This window comes from Oryza sativa, chromosome 1 (genome assembly GCF_034140825.1).
Source record: "Oryza sativa Japonica Group chromosome 1, ASM3414082v1".
Lineage (NCBI taxonomy): Eukaryota > Viridiplantae > Streptophyta > Magnoliopsida > Poales > Poaceae > Oryza > Oryza sativa.
Window position 1 is genome coordinate 22,277,862 of NC_089035.1, and position 21,329 is coordinate 22,299,190.

General features: G+C 44.2%; 4 protein-coding genes across 4 annotated transcripts; 2 read left to right on the top strand and 2 right to left on the bottom strand.

The window, feature by feature from the left end:
* The first annotated feature begins 6,303 nt into the window (after positions 1-6,303).
* On the top strand, positions 6,304-8,896 carry LOC4326339 (uncharacterized). The gene has a single exon (XM_066304675.1). The coding sequence runs from the start codon at positions 6,538-6,540 to the stop codon at positions 7,354-7,356; it is 819 nt and encodes a 272-aa protein (XP_066160772.1). The 5' UTR covers positions 6,304-6,537; the 3' UTR covers positions 7,357-8,896.
* On the bottom strand, positions 8,300-9,266 carry LOC4326341 (uncharacterized). The gene has a single exon (XM_015768407.3). It carries the CDS (start codon positions 9,178-9,180, stop codon positions 8,731-8,733), a length of 450 nt encoding a protein of 149 aa, XP_015623893.1. The 5' UTR covers positions 9,181-9,266; the 3' UTR covers positions 8,300-8,730.
* A 3,151-nt stretch (positions 9,267-12,417) lies between these two features.
* On the top strand, positions 12,418-14,716 carry LOC4326342 (sugar transport protein MST8-like). The gene is made up of 4 exons (XM_015787266.3): positions 12,418-12,656; positions 12,740-13,062; positions 13,354-13,983; positions 14,067-14,716. Exons 1-4 carry the CDS (start codon positions 12,521-12,523, stop codon positions 14,517-14,519), a joined length of 1,542 nt encoding a protein of 513 aa, XP_015642752.1. The 5' UTR covers positions 12,418-12,520; the 3' UTR covers positions 14,520-14,716.
* A 1,539-nt stretch (positions 14,717-16,255) lies between these two features.
* On the bottom strand, positions 16,256-18,494 carry LOC4326343 (sugar transport protein MST7-like). Its single transcript, XM_015787553.3, has 4 exons — positions 18,309-18,494; positions 17,892-18,214; positions 17,132-17,761; positions 16,256-17,038 (listed from the first exon to the last, which is right to left on the bottom strand). The coding sequence occupies exons 1-4, from the start codon at positions 18,436-18,438 to the stop codon at positions 16,583-16,585; spliced, it is 1,539 nt and encodes a 512-aa protein (XP_015643039.1). The 5' UTR covers positions 18,439-18,494; the 3' UTR covers positions 16,256-16,582.
* Positions 18,495-21,329: the final 2,835 nt, after the last annotated feature.

The window sequence follows — 21,329 nt, forward strand, 5'->3', positions numbered from 1 at the left end:
AAGAACAGTAGCAGGAAGCAAGATGAACAATGTGTTTTGACTGAATTGTTGGGTTGTTCTTGCCTTCTTGGATTCTCCATTTTAGCTTCATGTCTATGAGCACGATTTGATCAACCCAAGCTGACCAAGTTCCTCCTGACAAAGTTGCCAAGGTAGAACAACAATCCAATGTGCTGCCATCATTGTTGTCTTCGTGGTGACCTGGTCGGGATTGTTGGAATATAAAATGAATTGACTACCTTTCCTCATAAGTTTAAGCTTTTGGGTTAAACTGGTTGGTGCATGCAACTCAATATGGTATCAGAGCTGGAGGTCTCGAGTTCGAATCCTGGCTAGCACGCAATTAAATAAAAAATTGCAGCCCACTTCTATTAAATAAAAAAATTGCAGCCCACTTCTATTCCATGCTAGAGGCTCGCGTGAGGGGGAGTGTTGGAATATAAAGTGAATTGCCCACTTTTCCTTATAAGCTTAAGCTTTTGAGTTGAACTGATTGGTGCATGCAACTCAATATGGTATTAAAATATTCCTCTCCCTATACTATCCAACAGTGATTTCTAGTAGAGCCGCTGCCGGTGCTCTTCCTTGCCAACGAGACAGTCCATGCCAACCCTCTGCCTCACCGCATCAATGGCGCTCTGGTCGACGGCCTGGCCGGTGACGCCGGTGACATAGTAGAACACATTGGAGGTCATGTCGCCCTTGATTGACAGCCGCACGCCGGTGGAACAAGCATATCGAGAAAGATGATTGGCTCAGGAACAAGTAGAACGAGATGGACATAGCGGCCGGTGAGCTTCCCGCTGTGCCGCCCCTCCTTGCCTGACACGAAGCCACCCCCACGCTGAGCTCGAAGAAGATGGCGTCGGCGCCGAGGTTGACAGCGAGCCCGTACCCTTTGACCAAGGAGAAGAGGGGATCGGCAATGAGCTCAACGGAGACCGCACCTTTGGCCAAGCTCAAGAGAATATAGGCCGGCGGCGAGCTTGCGCTCCTTGGCTAAGCGCTAGCTTGAGGAAGCATACGAGAGCTCTGAGCCTCCAACGATTTCTCTTGGAAAAAGATTGGAGGGAGAAGGTATAGGAAGGGAGGGGGGAAGGAAGAAGATGGGTGGGTCCTCCTCCTCCCCCTCGACCACAGTGTAGAGCCTTGTTGTCAACCCGTTAGCTGCCGCTACTCGCAAGGCAAACCCAGCCGAAGGGAGAAACATCTGGCTTTGGCCTTATAACTGTTGATGTGGATCATTTATACAATTGTCATCCACATGTACCAAAACCACCATAAAAACAACTTAAGGTGTTAAAGTGTCGGGTTTTAATAGTTGTATTTTAGACGAGCACAAAGTTAGAGGGTATAAAATGGACTTTTCCTTTTTATTAGTGAAATTGCAGGAGCTCCCTGCCCTTTTCAGAGGTTTCCCTCGAAAAAAAACTAGAAAAAATTTAGGACAAAGATACAAGGGTTTTGTCTTTTGACGTCGGCTGGGTTTGTAGACCAAATTTACAACCATCAAGAAATTGGTAGCCATTACTATGTGGGCCTTCATTTGGTTTGTTGGGAAAAAAATAATTTTTAGCAAGGAAAAATCATAAAATTAAACATTAAAATAATTTGGCAACAAACCAATTAACCCTACTTCGGCAAGGGAACAAATATAGCCTTAAACACTAGTAAAACAATTTGGCAACAAACTAAATAGAGCATATTTCATAAAATCCCACCTATTGTGGTTCTAAAGTTTTATAAATCCACACAATTGATCATTTCGATTTTTGATCTACCATATTTCTGAGTTGTACAATCACATTTTAAATTATGAGGATTTTATCTATCATATGAATGTCATACCCACCTTTTAAAATTTTGATATAGGAGTATATTAAAATGGTTAATTGTGTGTTTTGTGAAACTTTAGGATCACAAGGTTATGCCATGGGTTAAAATCATGTGGTTTTGTGTAACTTCTGCCAGGTGGGGTTTTATAAAATTTATCCAACTATTAACCCCACTTCACCAAAAATTTTGGCTAAATATTTGGAAACACCAATATTTCACGATTTGGATTAGCGAATTAAATTTAAAAATATATTTTTCATTCATTTTATTCTCAAGAATATTCGGGATACAAAATTAATTTTTTACCGAAATATACCATCGGTCTCGTACAAATATTACACGAAAATAACGTGGAATCGCGAGCGGTATCACGCAGCAACGGCACGAGACAACCGTTCGGTATCGCTGAAGCAAGGAGTGATACCGGTGCCATGATGATTTAATTAGCGATTAATTATCCTGATTATTGATTAATTAATTATTAATTAATCATTAATTAGGAAAATTAATTACTAATTATTATTAGTTAATTATTAATTGAGTAATCAATTACTAATCAAATGGAGATATTGGACAGTGTGGTTGTTTGATTTCGCGAGAGCGTTCGGTCTAGCTCTTTTATTCCGCGAGACCGCGTGGTCCCGCATTTTCACCGCGCGATACCATTCGTGACGTCACGCATTTTTGTGCAACAGTTATACGATATTGATGGTATATTTTCGTAAAAAAATTTGTATCACGAATATTTCTGAGGAAAAAATGAAATGAACATTATATTTTCAAATTTAATTCTTGGATTACCAATGATCCAAAGTTTCCAAACGAACCCAAAACGGCGACTTGCTGCCTCGCGGACGGCGGCTGACCGTTGCGTCCAGCTGTCACTGTATGCAACAATCATGAGTTCGGGCGCAATGTTTTTAGGGATTGTAGGTCTGGCCTGCTTCTGCTATATGGGCTTTCTTTGTTTACTGGGAAGCTGGAGTTTCATTTGGAATAAGTTTATTTGAGGTCCCTTAACTTGTCGATGAATACGATTTTCGTCCTTCAACTACAAAACCAGATACAATAGGTCCCTCAACTGTTAAAACCGGTGCAAAATATATCCCAAAGCAGTTTGGATGGCGGTTTTCGCTGACATGGCGCCTACGTGGCTAATTTGACTCGGTTTCCATCTCACGTGGTATTGACGTGGGGCTTACGTGGCAATTTAATTTGAAAAAGAAATAAAAATTCTTGGGCCCACATGTCAGTTACACAAAAACAATAATTAAAACAAGGTGAGGCCCACGTGGGCCCCACATATCAATCTCACTCCCCTCTTCTTCCTCCTCACTCCCCATCTCCCCTCTCCTTTCTCTTCTCCTCTCTCAGGTGCGACGGCCGACGGGCGGTGGCCGGCGGGGAGAAGGGGCGGTCGCTAGAGGAGGAGGAGATGCGGCCAGGGCGACGAGACGAGCAGCGGCTAGCGGGGTGGACGGTGCAACAGGCGGCGAAGAGATGGGTGACTGCCGGCGAGAAGGATGGCGCAAAGGGCAGCGATCGGCAGGGAGAAGGGGCGGCGACATTCGGGGAGAAGGACTCGAAGCCCCCGCTGCTGCCGGCCGTGGCGCTTCCCACTGCTCTGAATCAAACGAGAGAGAGAATAGGAAAGATGGAGGAGAGGTTGTCGGGGGCGATGGATGTGTCGAGCCGTCGGCGGACGCGACGAGGGCGGCCTCCTCCTCGGGGGTGGGGAGCAAGGAGGGCTTCCAGCAGCGGTGGTTGTGGAAATAGCCGGAGTTCTGGATCGGACAAGGTTCTATTAAGCTTGCATGGCTGCTGCTCTTTGAAAGACGAGGTCTAGTGGAAGAGGCGGGTCGGGCAAGTCGAGTACTTAGATTCGGCGCTTGCTTGACATCTTTCTTTGAATCTGAAACCTGATATCACCGTTGATTTCGCCTCCTTTAATGGAAAGGATAACGATGGATCTTTAGCTAGCGCGACGAGGAAAACGTAGTGACGACGACGACGCCGTCGATCACCAGCAGCAGCCCGCTGCCGCCCATGGCCGTGCTGCCTCGCGTCCCCCTCGAGGAGGGGACCAACCTCGCCGCCGAGCTAGCTAGCTAAACAACATTGCATGAAAGCACTTTAAAACATTAATCCGCTAATATAATTTTCACATATAAAAATGCTTCTATAAAGTTTGATCTCTAAAACTAAGTTATATATAAATTAACAAACGAAGCAATGGAAACGAACCATTTTTCTGGCGACCATTATGTATGTAAGTAGCCATGGCATATTCTTTATAAGCAGCTGTCATATTCGTTATGAGCTGACGAAAAGGACAACAATATGCTACTCTATATGTATAGTTTTATTGTTTTATCCAAATAACACTTATCAGAATATAAAGGATAAAATACCACACAATAGGTTACCTTCTTTATAATAGTTTGCCACTTTAATTAGAGAGTTGTAGCTATTTTATTTTATTTTCTTCTCATTTTCTTTCGTGAACTGACTACAATGCCGCTGGCCGCTATATAGACAAACACTAAATTTCTGCATGATTATGCTTAATCATCTTTATTTCGGTTAATTGTTAAACAATACCCTCTCGGTGCATCTTCGGCGACATTGGTTAGGGTGTCCACATGCATTCACTCTCCCGTTCTTGATCGCTTTAATGTACATTTTGGAATATTGCTTATCATATTTTGGAATATTAATTATTACTTTCTCCGTTTTAGGTTATAAAACTTTCTAGCATTGTCCACATTCATATATACGTTAATGAATTTAGACACTATGCTAAGTTTTATAATCTGTCTCTCTGGTTCTATTGACAATCATAATAAGAGGGATCCAGTCCTCTCCAAGGCGCATGATAAATTTCTTATTCCTACAAGCACTATATTAATTAATATAGTGCTTGTAGGAATGAGAAATATAGTGAGCTTTAGGCCTGATGTTTTGGGGTTTTTTTCTTGGTCGTAAATAAAATCATGGGTAACTTTGGTTACCGCGAAATACAGGTGAAAATTAAACGAAACTCTCTGGCTGAGCTGTTTGAGAGAAGAAAAAAAAACTTTTCCAGCACTATGAACTGCAGAAGTAAAGCTTTCTTTCTCATCAGAAAGTTATTAGCATGAACACTGAATAATACATGGAAATTTCAGCCAGAAAGTTGGAAAATGAAACTAATTAAACGCCTTTTAACTACTACCGGTGGTATCGTGTACAATCGGTAATGCATTCTCATTTCTCCAATGACCTATGATGAATGCGACAAGACAGGTCCCATAAGATACATAATCGAAATGGTTAGTACTATTAGTTTGCTTCATTTGATTAATTCTAGGGGCTCTAATTGGCCGGACAAAATTTGAGAATATATTTTCTTTTTTAATATTTTGCATTTATATATATACATGGGAATAATTTGTAAAAATATACTCTCTTCCGTACAATGGTAACGCGGAATCGCTCTGCGGCACCGGCGCGGACCTTGCCAGTGGTGCGGCAACACTTACTAATCACCCTGGCCTTAATCAAAGCAAAGAATATACATAGCTAAGCAGCTGTGCAAGCTAGCTTCCTCTGCTAAGCAGCCGGTGCGCGCCATGGTTCCGCGGGACCGCGTTCTCCACCACGCTCCCGAGTGACAGGGCAACGCGATCGACCCTATTCCGCGCTTCCGACCCGCGGAACCGAAACTATGTCGCGTGTTTGTAACGGTCCAGCGTTCCCATCACGCGGGAGAGGTATATTTTTGCAAATCATTCCCATGCATATATATAAACGCAAAATATTAAATAAAAAGGTATATTTTAAATTTTTATTCCTAATTGGCCGTCAATCCCATCGGTGCAGTAATGTGAAAAACACAAGATTGTTCCTAGTAATGATAGCAAGAGTTTAGCATAAGCTCAAGTAACATTTCAACCACATGAAAGTTGAGACACCTGTGAGGGCAAGACACCTGTGAGGGCAATTGCGAAAGCTGGCTCGCATTTCCATTATTATTATGATGCTCCCTAGAATTTCAAATAGTCATGTGGTTGGTATCTTTACTATTCTTTATTTATTTATTTATTGCCATTGCACACATGCTAATTTAAAAGACCTTCTAATTACTTGCCTGGTTGTCGAAAAATATACATGGTACAAATTGTCTCGCCAACTACTTATTTTGCAATTCCTTTTTAGCCAAAACCACTGGCTTTTCAATTCTCGAAACATAATAGAACTCGTTCTTCTAACCATTTTATAACGGTTTTTACCGATCTATGTGAAGTTTGATGTTGCACAAATCGATCAACTTGTTATAGTTAGGTGACTTAAATTACATAGCATGATATATATTTATAGAGGATTAAGGTAGTGGTGGAGCGCACTTGTAGTAGGATGTGCATTCCTTTGTCTCGTCCTTTCTCACACACTTGCTGGTTATTAAGTGGGCCATCTGACAGTGCATACAGGAACTTTCCCCTTCTCTGGTTCCCCCTCCTCCCTCTACAGTACTCTCCCCAAAATCTCTCCTCACCGGCCCCTCTTCCCCTTCGATTCCAGTGGCTTGCCGCCAGCGAGGGTTGGAGGAGGGGTCCGGCCACCTCCCCTCTACTAGTATTAGGTTGTTAATCTGTTATTAGGTCGTCAGGTGTCTCCTGTAGTTAGGGTTTGTCCCTAGTTGGTCTTTTGCCGGCGAGCTCCATGGGTGCCGGTGTGGTCGGATGCGGCGGCGGTTGGTGGCGGTGGAGATGCGAGATCCGAAGACCGGTGGATGAATCGACGGAAAAGGCTGGTTCCTTGCGGCGGCGGCGGCTACATCGTCGTCGGCGACCGGGAGAAGCCGGCTCCTTGCGGCGGTGCCAGTTGCTTCGTCGTCGGTGTCCGGGATGTCGCCGTCCCGACGAATCGACGGAAAAAGCTGGCTCCCTGTGGCAGTGTCAGTGGCTTCGTCGTCGGTGTCCGGGAGGTCGCCGCCCCGTTCCTAGAGACGGCGGCGGCAGCTTCTTGAGGCCTGCTTCGCCAGGGCAAGCTGTCGCCCGGAGCTTGCTGCTCGTGGTGCTTGACAGCCTGTTGGCGAGGTGGCGGCGATTCTGCCAGTGCATGCTTGAGTGCTTCCTATACCATGGTTCCATCAGTCAAGTCTCGCAGGATTTCTCTCCCCCTTTCTCGCATGTCGATCCAAGAAGACAGCAGTTTGTTTGCCACCATTCGAGTTCTTCAGTGGGTTTGGGGATCTGGATGTGGGCTCCTTCTTCCTCTGTGTTTCCCACCAGCTCATTCCATGCAAGGTTTGTTGTTCGGGTTGAGCTCACGCTTCTCAGATTTAACGACGAACTCCGTGGACTTCTCTTGCTGAGTCCGGTGATGCCCCCTCAAAATCTACGGCTCAGCAGCAAACCTCCCTTTTGTGCAGTCTTCGTGGAGGCAACCGGATGGGGATTACCAGTTTGTCAAGCGTGCTGCACGCCAAAGGAGGCCCAAGGTTGCATTCGTCGCGGCATTGCCGCAGCTCCCTGTTGATGTGCACCTTCTCTGCTGCGTGGTTTCATCATGAAGTTTGTAGCCTTAGTGCAGTTCCCCGTTCTTTCGAAACGGATGGTTTTATGCTTCCTTTTTATCTGTTTGGCAATGTACTGGGATTTATTCCCGTGAACTCTGTCGCTCTATATTAATGGTTGTTTAAGTTTCAAAAAAAAAAAGCGGGCCATCTCGTCTACGTAGGATATTACATGAACACCACATGGGTAAAAAATTAATCACCATCAAACATGATTGGAGCGACTACAAATGGTCTATTTGGTAGAGCTCTAACTTCTAAATTTAACTATAGGAGTTGGGTCTGAAGTAAAGTTGTGAAGCAGCCTAAATCCAGCTACACCTCTTTAGCTTATTTTGTAATAGTGCTCACTAGCTCCGCTCCTATTTTACATGGAGCTGAAACTGTTTAGGTAGGTTTCAGCTAGGGAAGAGATTGGAGTTGGAACTGGAGTCTATCTAGGGGATGAAAATTAAACCAACCGAAGATTTCAGACATGATGGGTGGACAGAATTGTATTCCTGTTGTACCAGTTGTACTAGTGTTGAAGCCTTTACAACCAAGAACTCGTCAAAACGTAGTAATCTTGCGACGTCATGGTGCTTTTTACAAAGGCAGTCGCTAGTCGCAACTGGGAGTACTAACCTTTTTTCTCCATCAATTGTTGCTACCTTTGTCATAGCCAACCGGTTGATAAATTTAAAAGGCGAATTTCCTTTCACTTCACCCCCCTTCCACGAAAGCCAATTAAAACCAATAACACAATCCACGCACGCAATCAGACAGGTTCAGACACCGATTCTATCAGTCGAGCTCGAGCACCCAATAATTGACCAAAGAAAACAAATTCAGCGATTACCAAGTCGTCCTAATTGCAACCAACTCGATCATCTAGAAGTAAATAAACAAGAAAAACCACATGATCAATCACATAAACCACTCATCCATATAAGCATAGAGATTCGTTCGTTCAAGATGCTATAGGAACAACTCATTTAGCTACATATACACCAGATTTTGATTGCTTTGCCACCTTCAAGACTTTGAGCAAGAACAACAACTAATAAAAGAAGATGACAAAAGAAGAAGCTTTTTTTATATATATTTGTAATTTTTGTAATATACCTTCAGTCGTTGCTATGATCGAGCATCAAAACAAGAAGAGAAAGCCAAAACCAGAGGAAAATAAATTGAAAAAGAGAAGCGAAGGCGAAGAAGAAGATATGAAACTACGCATACAGTTGATGCAGGGGATGATCGATGTGGTGTTGGTTGGTTGCTGCTGTCTGAACTCTGAACTCTGAACTCTGAAAGAGAAGAAGAGATCGATCGATCGATGGGAGTAGCTAGTAGAATAGCTAGGACCAGCCATAGACGAGGTGGAGGTAGCGATCCTTGATCCACTTGAAGCTCTTGCGGAAGGAGCCCTTGACCTTGCCTTCCACGGAGTAGGCCTTGTACGACGCCACCCGCCGCTTCCGCTCCATGTCCGGGTCACCCAGCGCCAGCCACCGCCGCTTCGACTTGCTCCGCTTCGCCGCCGCCTCCGCCGCCGCCTGACCCGTCCCCCGCTCCTCCTCCGCCACCGACCCCCAGTACCCCACCTTCCCACTCCCGCCTCCGCCGTACTCGTACTGGTACTGGTACGACGACGCCCCCGCGCCGCCTCTCCCGCCGCCGCCGCCGCCGCTGTACGAGTAGGACCGGAAGTCCACCGGCCTCCCCCCGCCACCGCCTCCCCCGCCGCCGTAGTAGGGCTCTATCTGCATCGTCGTCCGCCCGCCGGCGTACGACTTGGAGCGGTCCATGGCGGCTAGCTGCTCGATCCACACCCTCTCGGCTCTCTCCTTCTTGGCGCCGAGCAGAGGAGGACGAGGAGGAGAGGAAGTAGCTTAAGCTTTTGCGATGGTTGGGGAGGAGAAAAATGGGAGGGGTTTGGTGGTTGGGAAGGAAAAAATTAACGGGAAATGTGATTATACGCTGTGGGCTAGTGTGGGAATCGGGTTGCCCCGTTTCGTCAACTGTCGTGGTGGAATTCTGGAATGGAATAGCCGAATATTAGTAGCACATATAGTCCAATTGTTGTGGCGGTTGAAACTTGGAAAAAGAAAAGAGAATAGAATTCTCTCCAATTCGGCTAGCTAATAGCTGATGTGCTATTTTGGCTGCTAATGGCTGATTAGCAGCTTGTCTTATACTAGTACAAGGCACTCGATCAGCATACGATTAGTTAGATGTTAACTAGCTATTATAATTTTTAAAATAAATTTATTTAATTTTTAGTGTATTTTTTTTACACATAAAGTGTTTTTTTTAATAAATCGTACTATCATTTAACGGTGCCGACAAGGAGGAGCAAATTTATGGCGAGAAAGCAACCGCGTTTAATTAATTAGTACTCCCTCCATCTACTTTTGATAGTAATATTTCTAAATCTGAAAAATTTATTTTTGATAGGCATATTTGAATTCAACAACCTATTATCTTAATGACTTTCTCGGATTTAATGCATGACTCTCCATTCTTCCACACAAGATTGGTTACATGGGCATCGAGAAATGTAAATATTAATGAATTGTTTGTTTATGAGGAATGACTAGTAGCATATTTAAATGGATAATAAGTAGAATTACTTAGTCTGTGTGCCGAGATGAAATATGACTATAAAAAATAGATGGAGGGAGTAATTTGTTCGCTGATTAAGTATCGACTTGCGCTGTCCTACGTGTTTGTGGGCTGGATTTAATTAGCTTAACTTCATCAGTCGGCTCATGGCCAACCGTGTACACGTTGGCATCAGAAGGGCCCTGTCATCGCCGTGCATTATTGCCGCGTGAGTTAGCAAATTATAATTGGATCCTGTCACGCTAATTAGCACTGTTCCCTTGATCACTCTCACCGGTCTCACCTTGACTGTTTCAGAGAAGCGGTAGCGGTAGCGGTAGGGGAAAAAAAGGTTGTTGAGTTTAGTTAAGCAGACTAATAGCGAGGGTACTACTGTGCTAGCAACCTCATTGACTTGACCGAGGTGACATTATTGATCTCTATCTAATCTCTTCGTCCCCTCTCCCCGAATGGGCCAACAGCCCATTTGGCCCTGCTTAGTGCTATTTTGCTCTTGTTTTTTCTTTTTACGGAAAAAGTCTAACTTGAATCTCTCAACGACGAAAACCGGTTCATTTGCCTCTTCGAGCGGTTTGGACAACAGTTTTGTTCTATATTACACTTTGACATAGTATTCTTCTGACGTGGTGCCTATGTAGCACTACGTGGCATCAGGGTTACAATTTCAAAATGGGTTTTTTTTCTTTTGCTGAGGTTTCTGACATTCATGAAATGACCAAAATTTTAGGAATTTCGATACATTTTTTGCCAAAATATTTGACAAATCTTGAATGAATTTGAAAAAACTTTGACCAAATTCACAAAAAATGGAAAACAATAGAGAAACTTTCGTGCGAGATATGTGCTTGCAAGTGGGGGCGAAATTAACAAATTTTTGAAAATTCCATTCTGTACTTGCAATCCTTGCGTGGCATAACAATCAGAAAAACATTATAAAATCAAAAAATAGGTAGACCTATATGTCTTTTTCCTCCTTTCCCATATAAATGAGACCCATACATGACTCATATGTAAGTTGCCGCTCTAGCCTTCTTCCTCCATCTCTTCCCTCTCCTCTCTTCAAACTCTCTCTGTAACACCATGGTGAGCTCCCTATGGGTGGCGCCAATTGCACCATCAATCTTGTGGGCGTTGTCGGTCCTACAACAATGGGGATGAGTGCATGTGCCCTGGGCAGATGAGATTGCCTTAGTAGAGCAGCATGGTAAGGAGCACGATGTTGCTGTTCATCACTCTAACCACTTTCTACCGTAAGGAGTGGGCCTTCTTGCGGGTCGGGTGTGAGCATTGTGCAAGCAGGAGGATCGAACGAGGGGGGGGGGGGGAGGTCAACTATGTGCTCCATCCCTTCTATCTGCCTTGGACTTCTCCTCAGCTTCATCTGCTCCATCAACATTGTTACGTCACCACTATTTTGCCATCTACGCCACATCAAGCCAAGGTGCACGCCTTTGGAGCTTGGTGAAGAGATAGCCACAAAGAGAAAATCTCAGCGGAGAGTCGCTAAGGGAGCTCGATAGAGGCACTTCACCGTGGGTTGCCACCCACCACCCTGCTAAAGAAAGAGTGAAGAGAGGAGTGGGGAGACATGGAGAAAGAAGGTGAGGGTGGCAACTTACACATGAATCCCACTTACATTGGAGAGGATTTGAGAGACTTACATATAGGTCCACCTTTTTTATTTTTGTTTGCTAATTATAATATCACATAAATGCTATGTCGAAGGAAGACCAAATCAACGTGTCATATAGGACGACACTGTCATTCAAACCGCTTAGGAAGCACAATGAATCAGTTTAAACAGTTAAGGGAGCATCTGTATCTAGTTCGCAAAACGAACCTGTTTAGGTTGTTGAGGGAGCCTCCCAATCTAGTTTTTTGGTTAAGGGATGAACTATACCGAGGAGGCAAAATAGACGTTTTCTTCTTTCTTTTCTTAACGGCCCATCACATGTCTATAACCCCACTAGCTAGCTCTTTCTTAATACTGGGCTAAAGCCCACACCACAGGCCTACTGAGTGGGCCTAGTGGCACTGAAGTGTGATACTAGTAAAATATCTACATATCGATGATAATACATACTGCAGCAGTAGCACTCTATAATGTACACTGATCTTGTGCTATAGCCTATAGGACGTGCCATACAGTACGAAAAATATCATTTTATATTTTCCTTTCTTGAGATGGCACATACGCACACTAGTAGTATCTCGATCCTGATCAATGCTCCACATCACCGAGAAGCCAGCCTTGCGTCCATGCACCAACGGATCGCGCTACATTTTCTGCAACTAACAGCGCCTAACAACGGATTAGGGATAATATATAGGATCGGATAAATAATTAGTTGGTCACTAGCTGTTACTGTGACTGTGAAAGTCTATCCAATCCAGTAATCCACTCTATATTAACCGTAACCCCCTTCCATTTCTCCCCTGACTGGTGAGTACTGATCGTAGTCCAGCCTTGTTCTCCTCTCTCTCTCTCTCTCCTCACTCCTCGCACACTTCGGAATTCCCATCATGGCCGGCGGCGCCATGACCGACACCGATGGCGCTCACAAGAACTACCCGGGGAAGATGACCATCTTCGTCTTCCTCGCCTGCCTCGTCGCCTCCTCCGGCGGCCTCATCTTCGGCTACGACATCGGCATCTCCGGTAACATTTGAGACACCGAAAACGAGAAAGTCTATGGATCGATCGATCGATCGTTTGATGGATTGCGTGAATTTTCTTTGCAGGCGGCGTGACGTCGATGGACTCGTTCCTGATCAAGTTCTTCCCGTCGGTGTACGCCAAGGAGAAGGAGATGGTGGAGACGAACCAGTACTGCAAGTTCGACAGCGAGCTGCTCACCCTCTTCACCTCGTCGCTCTACCTCGCCGCGCTCATCGCCTCGCTCTTCGCTTCCGTCATCACCCGCAAGTTCGGCCGCAGGATCACCATGCTCGGCGGCGGCGTCATCTTCCTCGTCGGCGCCATCCTCAACGGAGCCGCCGCCGACGTCGCCATGCTCATCATCGGCCGCATCCTCCTCGGCATCGGCGTCGGCTTCAGCAACCAGGTCATCCACGTCGTACCCAATCTCTCCAATTCTGCATTTGGTCTAAAAAAAAAGGCATATCATGCACGCAATTCAAGTTTTGGATAACGATGCATGCGTGCGCGAAAATTGTTAAAAGAATTCATTTGAAAATGGCATGAAACTAAATCCGGATTGAGCGTTAAACGATCTGCATGACCGGATCTTACGGATAACTTGCATGCACGCTTCATGCAAATTACAGTAGTACACTGCACACTCCTCGGAGTTAATTTCGTTCGAATGTGACGTGACAACCATGGCTATGTGCAGGCTGTGCCACTGTACCTGTCGGAGATGGCGCCGGCGAGGATGCGGGGCATGCTGAACATCAGCTTCCAGCTCATGATCACCGTCGGCATCCTCGCCGCCAACCTCATCAACTACTTCACCGACAAGATCGCCGGAGGGTGGGGGTGGCGCGTCAGCCTCGGCCTCGCCGCCGTCCCGGCCGTCATCATGGCCGGCGGCTCCCTCTTCCTCCCCGACACCCCCAACTCGCTCCTCTCCCGCGGCAAGGAGAACGAGGCGCGCGCCATGCTCCGCCGCATCCGTGGCACCGACGACGTCGGCCCGGAGTACGACGACCTCGTCGCCGCCAGCGAGGCGTCCAAGGCCATCGAGAACCCGTGGCGCACGCTCCTCGAGCGCCGGTACAGGCCGCAGCTGGTGATGTCGGTGCTGATCCCGACGCTGCAGCAGCTCACCGGCATCAACGTCGTCATGTTCTACGCGCCGGTCCTCTTCAAGACCATCGGATTCGGCGGCACGGCCTCGCTCATGTCCGCCGTCATCACCGGCCTCGTCAACATGTTCGCCACCTTCGTCTCCATCGCCACCGTCGACCGCCTCGGCCGCCGCAAGCTCCTCCTTCAGGGCGGCGTCCAAATGATCTTTGCGCAGGTACGTACACACAAAATCCATTGATCAATTCGATCAGATACATTATTAAACGCACATAATTCGGATGATTTTTGCATGGACAGTTCATTCTTGGGACGCTGATCGCCGTCAAGTTCGGGACGGCGGGCGTGGCGAACATCTCGCGGGGTTACGCCATCGTGGTGGTGCTGTGCATCTGCGTGTTCGTGTCGGCGTTCGCGTGGTCGTGGGGACCCCTCGGGTGGCTGGTTCCCAGCGAGATCTTCCCGCTGGAGATCAGGTCGGCGGCGCAGAGCGTGGTGGTGGTGTTCAACATGGCCTTCACCTTCATCATCGCGCAGATCTTCCTGATGATGCTGTGCCACCTCAAGTTCGGCCTCTTCTACTTCTTCGGCGCCATGGAGCTCATCATGACGGGGTTCGTCTTCTTCTTCCTGCCGGAGACGAAGGGGATTCCCATCGAGGAGATGGACAGGATCTGGGGTAAGCACTGGTACTGGAGACGGTTCGTCGGCGCTGGGGCCGGCGGCAAGGTCGAGATTACCTCCACAGTATGACATTCGTGCCGTAAACGTTTATCTTTCAATTTGTTTTCGGATTACGTAATTGAATCTGCTGGCTACATCGATCCATTGCGCCATGCGTGCTTGTCATTGAACTCATAATTAAGGAAGGACGAGAGATAGTTTTCTATCGTAGTTTTGGGATATGCTCTGAATGAAAAATATGAAATATGGTGCACTTTTCAGAAGTATTTTAAGAGTTCCAAAAAATTTACTGCGAATCTGAACTGTTGAATAGCACTAACGATAAAAAGGGGTAATTTTACATCTTTTAGAACGTACTGGTATAATATTTTCTAGTGTAAAATTTGATATCTCTAGATATTAATTACCTCAAGGTACTAAAAATTTTAGTGATTGCTGGATCTAACTTGGTATGATGGGTGAGGTACCGATATCTCGAGGTACTTTTTGTTGGACCTGAGCAAATCTGGTAAAATTTAGGTACCTCGAGGTACTTTTTGTTGGACGTGAGCATATCTTGTAAAATTTAGGTACCTTAAGATACTTTCCTCAAGAACTGTAAAATTCCTTAAAAAACTGTTCAATATATATGGCAGGCAAATTATTTTACATTATATTCATGCATAATTTTGAAGGAGTATTTATCTTGTTTCAAAATAATATCACCAGCTGTCAATTAATTGAAGCGAGAAAAACATGGTACCATTTGATAAGTTCTAAAAATCTGCATGTACATGTAATTTCCGTTAGGTAATGATTTTCCATGGGGTTGTTAATTGCTTTAATTGGCCATTAGGGTAAATTATTACTGCTCTAACGGAATTGGGAGGCTGGGGATGGAATGAGTGAGGATGTATTCTACTGTTCTGTGTACATGACGATAGGGTAGCTGTAGCAAAAGAAATGACCCGCCGGCTGGTCCCTAAAAATATCTTTATTTGGTTGAATCTGAATGTACTAGTAATAAATAATAATATTATATCCCTATTTTTGCTGAATGAATGTAGTAAATAATATATACCTGCTGCTTGGTGATCTACAAATTAAGTCGTTATACAATATACTTATTTGTTGATATACCCATTGTTCCTTTTTTTGTGTTCTCCTAGTGTTTTTTCTTTAGTATCCAGTATTGTTATGGTCACATCGTTCTAACTTGATGATTATGGATTGGAAAATATTCGTGTATGGATGAATAATATTAGAGCGCTAACAAACAAAAAGCTATCTAAGCAAATGTAAAAAGTTCTTATTGTGCACAACATTAAAGATCTCATTCGAAGTCTCAATTGTGCACGCCATGAAACTCCACATAGCTCTTGGTTGTTCCCATAAAAAAGTTGTAGATAGAAATCAAGAAGTTGTAGCTGGAAAGCAAATGTAAAAAGTTCTTATTGTGCACAACATTAAAGATCTCATTCGAAGTCTCAATTGTGCACGCCACGAAACTCCACATAGCTCTTGGTTGTTCCCATAAAAAAGTTGTAGATAGAAATCAAGAAGTTGTAGCTGGAAATATCATCAAGATGTTGTAACTAGAAATATTCGCCGAAAGCTTAATTTTTTTAAGCATCTGGATTCTTGGTTTATATATATTTTTAATTCTTTCCTGTATGCCCTAAATCCAAAATTAGTGCTTAATAAAATATTCGGCGTACTTGAGTTAAGCTGTCCTATGCCAGATTAGCAAAGTTTTCATAAATCATTTGAGGTTCATAATACCCAAATAAATAAAAAAAAGAATAACATAAAGGGAAAGCACAAAATTGATCAAAATTGTACTTTGATCAAAATTCTGAAGATCTAGGGAAGTTCATAATACCCAAATAAATAAATAAAAAGAATAACATAAAGGGAAAGCACAAAATTGATCAAAATTTCTGATCATAGTAAAGGGAAAGCACAGACAATGCAGTCGTGTGTCTTCATCAAATTAAAGTAGTCCAATATATAAAATACTACTACTACTCAGCAATTCACACACCGGACGTCCTTGTCACAAGCTAAACTCTAATTAAATTTACTGCATGTACCAAAAACCGCACTAGAGCTGTAAGATAGATAGAACACGTGACATGGTAAGTCACTACTCATCACACGTTGGTGGAGGCCATCTGCATGACCCGGTTGCGGCCGGCGCCGACGAAGCGGCTCCAGTACCAGTGCTCCCCCCAGATCCTGTCCATCTCCTCGATGGGGATCCCCTTGGTCTCCGGCAGGAAGACCAAGACGAACCCCGTCATGATCAGCTCCATGGCGCCGAAGAAGAAGAAGAGCCCGAACTTGAGGCGGCACAGCATCATCAGGAAGATCTGCGCGATGAAGAAGGTGAACGCCATGTTGAACACCACCACCACGCTCTGCGCCGCCGACCTGATCTCCAGCGGGAAGATCTCGCTGGGAACCAGCCACCCCAGGGGCCCCCACGACCACGCGAACGCCGACACGAACAGGCAGATGAACAGCACCACCACGATGGCGTAACCCTGCGAGATGTTCGCCACGCCCGCCGTCCCGAACTTGACGGCGATCAGTGTCCCAAGAATAAACTGTGCGCATGCAAGATCATCATCCGAATTAAATTATGTGTGTTTGATTTTGTATCTGATCGAATTGATCGATGGGTTTTGTGTGTTACGTACCTGCGCTATGATCATTTGGATGCCGCCCTGGATGAAGAGCACGCGGCGGCCGAATCGGTCGACGGTGGCGATGGAGACGAAGGTGGCGAACATGTTGACGAGGCCGGTGATGACGGCGGACATGAGCGAGGCCGTGCCGCCGAATCCGATGGTCTTGAACAGCACGGGCGCGTAGAACATGACGACGTTGATGCCGGTGAGCTGCTGCAGCGTCGGGATCAGCACCGACATCACCAGCTGCGGCCTGTACCGGCGCTCGAGGAGCGTGCGCCACGGGTTCTCGATGGCCTTGGTGGCCTCGCTGGCGGCGACGAGGTCGTCGTACTCCGGGCCGATGTCCTCGGTGCCACGGATGCGGCGGAGCATGGTGCGTGCCTCGTTCTCCTTGCCGCGGGACAGGAGCGAGTTGGGGGTGTCGGGGAGGAGGATGGAGCCGACGGTCATGATGACGGCCGGGACGGCGGCGAGGCCGAGGCTGACGCGCCATCCCCAGCCGCCGGCGATCTTGTCGGTGAAGTAGTTGATGAGGTTGGCGAAGAGGATGCCGACGGTGATCATGAGCTGGAAGATGATGTTCAGCATGCCCCTCATCTTCGCCGGCGCCATCTCCGACAGGTACAGCGGCACAGCCTGCGTCAAACGTCCACAAACAGGTGTAACATGCATGAACAGATTGAAGAATGTTTTGTATCAAAAGAATCCAATTAAGTAACAGGTTAACGAGATTGATCTGTTTGGTATAACACAGCGTGATGATCACCTGGATGCTGAAGCCGACGCCGATGCCGAGCAAGATGCGGCCAATGATGAGCATGGCGACGTTGACGGCGGCTCCGTTGAGGACGGCGCCGATGAGGAAGATGAAGCCGCCGCCGAGCATGGTCATCTTGCGGCCTAACTTGCGGGTGATGACGGAGGCGAAGAGGGAAGCGATGAGCGCGGCGAGGTAGAGCGACGAGGTGAAGAGCGTGAGCGGCTCGCTGTCGAACTTGCAGTACTGGTTCGTGTCCACCACCTCCTTCTCCTTGGCGTACACCGACGGGAAGAACCGCGACAGGAACGGGTCCATCGACGTCACGCCACCTGCACAACAAATCCATCAATCCATGGATGCATCGTCAGTGCACGTAACATCGTATATCAAGAATATGCAAGAGCGGCGGCGGCGGCTGCTTACCGGAGATGCCGATGTCGTAGCCGAAGATGAGGCCGCCGGAGGAGGCGACGAGGCAGGCGATGAAGACGAAGACGGTCATCTTGCCCGGGTAGTGCTTGGGCGCGCCATCGCCGGCGCCGGCGTTCTCCATTGCCAGGGAAACGAGAGAAGGGACACGGGAGATCAGATCGATGGGAAAGGAGTTGTGTCGATACGGTACGTGTGGCTTCGCTTCAGCTTATATAGGGCTTATAAAACGGTTAAGATATCATTAGAGATAAAATTTTACATTAAATATCTTCAGGTCATTTGGGTTATGATTAAGTTTATCCTTCTCATAGGTTACCGCGTAGTACAAATTATTACATTTTTCCTCATCCTTAACGAGGACATCTAATTAATCCTGGCTTATTCAAACTAATCTCTCTAATACATATATCTCAATGTTTCGTCACGTATAATTGATAGTTTTTTCTACCCATTATTTTTTCAAATTAAAATATACATGGTAGAGATAACATAATCCACCCCACTAACCCCAGTACGATGGACGAAGATCAATGAACCGCTAGTTTCATGTAATCGTTCCACCAAGGAATCGAAGTAGCGACACCCCACCAGAATTGACAAGCACATTCTTCTCTATCTCTTCTCTAGTACTTAAAAAAATAAAAAGGTACTTCCATCGTCCGTCGAAAAAACCGGGAGAAAAAAAAAACAAATCAGTCCGATCCAAAAAAAATCCGGGCGAAAAAAAGAAAAAAACAAACATGTCCGATCCAATAAAAGGCAAAAATAAGGGAAAAGAAAAACGAATCTGATTCCGTCAACGCGGTAAAAAAGGGCGAAATTTTTTTTCAAAAAATCCGATTCTCTATCTCTATCTTCTCTACTACTTATAATAATAATAATAATAATAATAATAATAATAATAATAATAATAATAATAATAATAATATCTATCTCTACTACTACTTAAAAAGTAAGAAACGTTTCCTTCGTCCGTTTAATAAATAAGAAAAAGCGAAAAAAAAAAACAAAACAAAAAGAGTCCGATTCCCCTGGGGAAAAAAATATCCGATCCCTTAAAAGGGAAAAAAAAGTCCGAGAAAAAAATACCGTTTAAATAAGAAAAGCGAAAAAAAACAAAAAAAAAAGTCCGATCCCCCGAGCAAAAAAGTTCCGATCTCTTAAAAAGGGGAAAAAGACGGAGAGAAAATAGCGAAAAAAACAACTAACAAAAATAGTCCGATTCAAAAGTGGCAAAAAAAAAACAAAAAATAAAACCGTAGATCGTTTCCCATAAAAAAGGAAAAAAAAGTACGATATCTGTAAAAGGCGGAATAAAAAAGAAAAGTGGCCGAAAAACAAAAAAAATCCGAAAAAGAATTAAAAAACGGAAAAACATCTAAAGATCCGTCCGATTCCTGAAAAAGTGGCAACAAAAAGCTGTTTGTAAAAAATAAAAAAAAAAGTAAAAAGGGCGAAAAAAGTCCGATTTCTATTCATATTTGTTTTAGTAGTCCGTAAATATCTATTCTCTATATCTAATCTAATCTAATCAAAATATTTACAAAGAAAAGTTTACATCGTAGAACTAAACAGAAAAAATGCACGAGAAAATAAAAACGGTTTAAAAAAAATTGAAAAAAAAGCAAAAAAAATGCATGAGAAAAAAATGTCAGAAAAAAGCGCAAACAAATGCTTAAAAAAAGGTTTTTGTCGTCCGTAAAAAATTTAACAAACGCGCGAGAAAAAAATATTTCCATCGTCCTTAAAAAACATGCGAGCAAAAAAAACTGTTAGAAAAAACGCGTTATTTTAAAAAAATGGTTTGAAAAAACCGCGCAAGTAAAGAGGTAAAACACCATTTATATAAAAAAAAGCATGCTCTGAAAAAACTGTGAGAAAAAAAACTAAATTGATGGATGCTTGGGTTGGATAGGATCCGTCTATTTGTTTTCCATCTCCTACACTACTTTTGTTTCGTCGTCTATTCTTCTTCTGTATTGGAAAAAAGAAAATAAAACAAGCAAAAAAACGCACGAGAAAAAAATGACGCGTGAGAAAAAAATGTAAGAAACAACAAGCAAAAAAAACACGCGAGAAAAAAAAGCAAAAAAGAAAACATGCTAGGAAAAAACTGTCAGAAAAAAATGCGCCATTTCTGAAAAATGGTTTGAGAAAACCCTGCATGAAAAAAACACTGTTTATAAAGAAACAAGCCGCTTTGGAAAAACTATCATGAAAAAAACACTGTTTCTAAAAAAAGGGATCGAAAAACAATCGGATTCAACGCGAGAAAAAACCGTTGTTTCTATTACTCAACACGAGAGAAAAAACACCATTTCTAAAAAAAAAGTTAGAGAAAACCGTCTTACTCAAAACGAGAAAAAAAATGTCATTTATAATAAGAACGGCTTCTAAGAACTGTTCGACTCAACACAAGATAAAATTGATAGACGCTTGAGCTGTATAGAATCCATTGTTTTTTTTTCCATCTCTTGCACGGCTTTTGTTTCCTCATCTATTCTCATGTAACGAACGTTTATTGGAAAAAGCAACAGTCTTGGAAACCCTGCATGTCTCTGTATGCAGATATCAGGCTATTTTTGTTAAGTATAGCTATTATTCTTGATAACATAGATGTAATATTAAAAAATAAACATATTTTTAATTGTTATTTAGAGAAGAGTGCACGGTGACTCTATTTTGCGTAGACTTGACCATGTAAGGCAGTGTAGGATTCAATTGATCCTGTTACTAGTTGCACGAATGAGACTGAAAGAGTATTTTAGATTATATGCATGTTATCACATGAATAATCTAATTATTTTAGGTAAATCAAGCATCGGTAAGGTTGTCTATAAACGATCCATACAAACATTGCCATTGACATGATTATGCATGAAAAAAGTATATTATCATTAAAATTTTTTCACCCGTTGCAACGCACGGGTATTTTTGCTAGTAATAAATAAAAAAATAAGAGATGCTTCCTTCATTCGTAAAAAAAAAAGCCAAAAAAATAAAATAAAAAAG